The sequence below is a fragment of the Acanthisitta chloris genome, unplaced genomic scaffold (genome assembly GCF_000695815.1).
Source record: "Acanthisitta chloris isolate BGI_N310 unplaced genomic scaffold, ASM69581v1 scaffold30473, whole genome shotgun sequence".
NCBI lineage: Eukaryota > Metazoa > Chordata > Aves > Passeriformes > Acanthisittidae > Acanthisitta > Acanthisitta chloris.
The window spans coordinates 1-4,800 of NW_008665899.1; the positions used below are offsets into that span (position 1 = coordinate 1).

Genomic DNA, 4,800 nt, shown 5'->3' on the forward strand with positions numbered 1-4,800 from the left:
CGCACACCCCTACCCCCGTCTTCCACCAGGTTTTGATCCAACAAGATAAAAGTCTCCAGAGCCTCCTGCGGTGACAGGGAAACGCTGGTCCGGACAGACAACAGGGAAAAAAAAAAGAGGAAAAATAAAAAGAATGCGGGAACAGGCAGATGCCCTCCGCAGAGGTGTCGGGATCCGGCATTCAGAGGTGCATGGAGGTAGAAACATGGATTGGATCCTGTAAATACCATTACGTGCCCTCCTGGGCAGATCATACTCATGGCTCTGTCCTCTCCTCAGTGCCACTTACGTGTAATGTGTTGCCGTTGTACCAGCTTGTCTTTACACCCCAGAATAATGCGCCTATTATTCTCTTCTCTCCAAAGCTTCCACCTCTAATCATGTCGTAAAAAATAGCCTTAGTAAAACAGTGATAATTACGCCATTATTGTTAACACTAACCATTAAAAATTTAAAAATAGCTTTTCTGGTTTGGTCACCCCTTTGCACTACGTATTAGTTTTTGCGGCACTAAATGGTTCCTCGGTATGTCAAAACTTTCTTTTTTAAAGACAAGACTTCAGTTCTTAGGGCAGTTTTGGGGATTGGTTTTGTTGCTTTTGTTTGGTTGTTTTTTCGTTTTGGTGTGGGTTGGGTTTTTTTGAGAAACTGGGGGCGCATCGTGAGTTCCCAGCAGTAATTGGACAGTACCTGTCAAAAGTTATTGACACCCTTTTGACCGGCAAAAGAAAATAAATATCCCACTGGGAAGGAGAGTGTGATGTGCTTTTCCTTCTGCAGACTTAGCACTTTCAAGAAAAATGCCTGATTTATGAGCATATCACTTCAGCCATATTTTAATGTTCCCCTATTACTTCCTTGGTATAGGAAGTGGGGGGTTGTTTCGTTTGGTTTTTGTATACGGGGTCTACCTTTCAGCCAGCGTTCAGTCTGGATTCGGCGTCCTATCTCGCCTCGGCCATGTATCAGCATGGAAAGCTGCAAACTTGAAGAAATAAATCAGTTTGAAAAATTTTGAGGATAGTTATGACATCCTGACTGTGACCTAGCGAGTGAGAGGCTTAATAGGTTTTAAATCTCGGTCTGAAACAGGCAGGGGAAAAAAAAACCCACAACCAAACCGTAGAGATACACTTTCCAATCTGTCTAGAAATTAATCCCAAATGAGGGAGTCTCCTTCCAAATCGGTCATGACAGATCTGAGAGAAACACTAGACAGAAGGCAGAGCTCCGGACCCCGCATTCCCAGCGAGGCAAAGCTCCTCTGCCGCAGCAGGGTGGGACGGGTCTCCTCGCTCCGTCATGCCGTGCCATAGGCTTGTTGATGTACGAGAGGCTGTGTCGGAGGTACTCTTCCTAGGGATGTAAAAATAGGCATTTTAAGAAGCCTTTACTAATCCAATCTAAATTGACCCCAAAACTTCGATTACTGCAGACCCTTTCCCCCCCACCCCTTCTTAGACTCCACTCGGGCCTTTAACTCTGTCTTTACACTTGACAAATAGCCGCGTGTGTATGTGTGCGGGGGTGTTCATCTGTCCGTGCGGGAGTGTACCGCAGCCTGTGCTGCTGTGGGCTGAGTTAAACCGCCCGTAGCGATGGCCATAGCCTCGGGCTCAACAAAACCTCCGACCCGAGATATATGACGGGTGGCATACTGGTGTGAAAGGATTAAGATTGGAGTGAGGAAGGAGACAGCAGTGGCCAGTAAACGAAGATGATAAAATGCGTAGGTATCGGCCAGCATAACCCACGTGAACCATCCCCAGGGCTCCAGTCTGCCAGAGACAGGATTTTCCATTAACTTCCCCGAAACTGTCTCAGTCGCCCACTCTGGGAGGGCTCCCTCGTATTCAGAATTCAGGTCCCAGTTACTGTTTTATTAGAAACAGACATGATTATCCCTCTTTTTGCTGCCACTAAACTCGTAGTAACGGGGAAATCCTTTCTGTCTGCCACGGACAACAGACAGCTTCTTCTGACACGGCTGTTTGGCCGAGTTAGGAAGGAGGCTGGAGATGAGTCTCCTCGGGTGGCCGGAGCTTCCCTGGGCAAGGGGGGCGTGGGGTCACACACACCCCGGAGGTGCCAGGGACACAAAAACAGCTCCCCCGCCCGCTCCAACAAAGCGCAGAGAAGATCCCGCCAGCGGTGGGAAGCAGCACCAGAGTGACACGGGCAGAGCGCTGCACGAGCACGCCCGACTCACTTTGCCTGGCCTGGTCCCTCCGTTCCGCACCGCTTCGCGCAGCGAGATCAACCCTGGCCTTCCGCCTGCCCTGAGCGGCAAAGCCGGACTACCTTATCCATCCATCCATCCATCCATCCATCCATCAATCCATCCATCCATCCATCCATCGATTCCACCCACCCACTGCAGTAGCCGGCTTTGATCCTGCTACCCCGACTACCCGCTCGCACAGCCGGCAGAACCGAGACCAGCTGCGGCAGATAAGAGCGGCGGGTCCTCATCGCTCATACAACAGTCTAGAGGCTGGCACGGGAGAGAAGGGAAAGGGAATTTATCAATGATTTTTCAAGAAATTGTCAAGCTTCGGAGCAGTGCACGCGTCACACGTGTGATGGAAGGCAGCGAGCGCAGTCCAGAGCGTGTTGTGCGCATGATGTGTGTTCGCGTGGAAAAATGCGTGCGTGTATACACAGAGAAAGGGAGATTGGTGGCCACAGCCTTGTAAAAATTCCTGGTTTATTCTCCTGAAATAAGTATGCTTATTTCTAGGAGCACACCTTAATCCATGCATCCAGCGGACTGGGGATGTTTGTTTGTTTGTCTGTCTCCCTGCATCATGCCCGTCTTTCTCGCAGGGCTAGACGGAGAAACACAGCACGTTTCCTATTGCGCTGCCTGTTCCCCACCGAAGCAACGTCACCTCAGATATGCCAGTAAATTCCTTACCGGGTTGAGAGCGTAATTGGTTGAATGTTTTCTGTATCCTGACTAGCCAATAACACTCCGAGAAAAAAATGTAGAACAATCTAGTTACGACAGATGGTGAAAATGACTTGACACTACACGTGTGAGGCAATATTAACTAAAGATGAGATACTTACCGCATTCATTAGAAATATCATAATAAACCCAAAAGACTACACGTGCCACTGTATTTACAGTACAAGATGCCCTAGTTTCAGACAAGTGCTGTCCAAACGGTGGCCCTTGTTATGTCTGTTTTAACAGCATCTACTAGCTATCATAAGCTCTGGCCTTGATAACTTGCATTTCTCTGAGCCTGAATTATTCTTGGCAGACCTTCTTGCAGTTTCCCACTCTGAAAGCAGATAATATTTTGTGCAAAACAATTAGTTAAAAAGAAGAAATGAGAGGAGACATAAAACTCTCTTAAAAGAGCAAGAATAGTGGAACAAATGGAAATGGCAAAAGAAGAAATAAAAGCAAACGATAAGCGGCGGATAGCCAGAATAACTACAGTTACAAGTGAAGTAGTTGTATCTTTTCAGCTGTAATAAGCAATAAATATACAAACTCATTTCCAAATTTTAAACTAACGTTTTAATCTCAGTCAATAGAAAGCAGCAACAATTTTACGAATAGGAACCAATAGTGACCCAGAGCAAGATATCAAAGCTATTTCTACATTCAAATGTCAGCAGCGCATTTCTTTATCCTGAAGTTTGCAAAGGATTCTTAGAAGCTTTATATACGCAGTTAGGCGGAAGCTGATTGCGAGCAATAAATAATGCATCCAAGGAAGAGGCTTGAGTACGTATCTTCTCACTTCCAGGATGCAGCTAAGGATCTTCGCCTCGATTCTACATCAAGGTTGTGGCTTAAAGCAGTCAAAGGGCTATTTAATTGTCAGGCAAGGCTTCCCCCTGCGGAACTCTCTCCGCATGTTACAACCTCTTTGCAGCTCAGCTCCATATGCATCTCTTTTTCACACTTCCCTCTCCATCTCGGGCTTCTACACCTGGTGCATCACGCATTTAGCCCATTCGCTTCGGCTCTTCCTTTCATCTTCCCAATGGCAGACGTTTCTATTTATCCACTGGCAATCAATGTGTGGCGTCACCGGTGGTACTGTAATGACGACTGCACCATTGAGGATGACAGCTTAGAAAGAAGAGGGCAATGGTGATCCCTCCCAGAGCAGCACAGCAGAGTGTAGCGCTCGCATCACAAGGTCACCCTATCTCACCGCTTGCTCCTCTGCATTGGCAGGACAGGGTTGCTGGGTTTGTACAAGGCTGGGGCGGGAGCGGGAGGGAGGGGGGGAAGAGATCTGGATTTTTTTCTCCCCTCCCTTAAGCAAAGCCACAATGGAAACCAGGAAGGAAATGGTGATGTTTCTGGAGGGGACAACTCTTGGCGCTCTAGTTGGCAAGAGGGTGCCTAATTTGTCCGAAGCAGTGGGGAGCCCCGCTCCGGAGCAGCAGGAGAAGATGATCCATCGGAACTGCCTCAGCCCCAGACCTGGCCCCTTGTCGTCCCGGGAGAGAGGAGGAGGAGGTGGCGGAGGAGAAGACGAAGAGGAGGTGGAGGTGCTGCCAGGGACAGGGACGGTGCCGGAGAGCCGCTCGGCGGCAGCAGCACTGCTTTCGGCCGGACAGCAGCCCCCTGCCCCAGAGCCCCCCTCCAGCAAAGGGCAGCAGAGCAGCTCGGACACCGAATCGGATTTCTATGAGGAAATCGAGGTGAGCTGCACCCCGGACTGCGCCACGGGGAGCGCCGAGTACCAGCACAGCAAAGGTACCCAACTCCTTCCCATGCCTCCAGCCCCCCGCCTGCTCCGGGGCTGGGGGGCAGCACGGGGGGGCGGG

At 49.5% G+C, this 4,800-nt stretch overlaps 1 protein-coding gene across 1 annotated transcript; it reads left to right on the forward strand.

Annotated features, from left to right (window-relative positions):
- Window positions 1–4,299: 4,299 nt before the first annotated feature.
- On the forward strand, window positions 4,300–4,729 carry LOC103799593 (homeobox even-skipped homolog protein 1-like; the record flags this gene model as incomplete). Its single annotated transcript, XM_009071929.1, has 1 exon — window positions 4,300–4,729. A coding segment is annotated over exon 1 (430 nt), but the record flags the coding sequence as incomplete, so codon positions are not given.
- Between the last annotated feature and the right edge of the window lie 71 nt (window positions 4,730–4,800).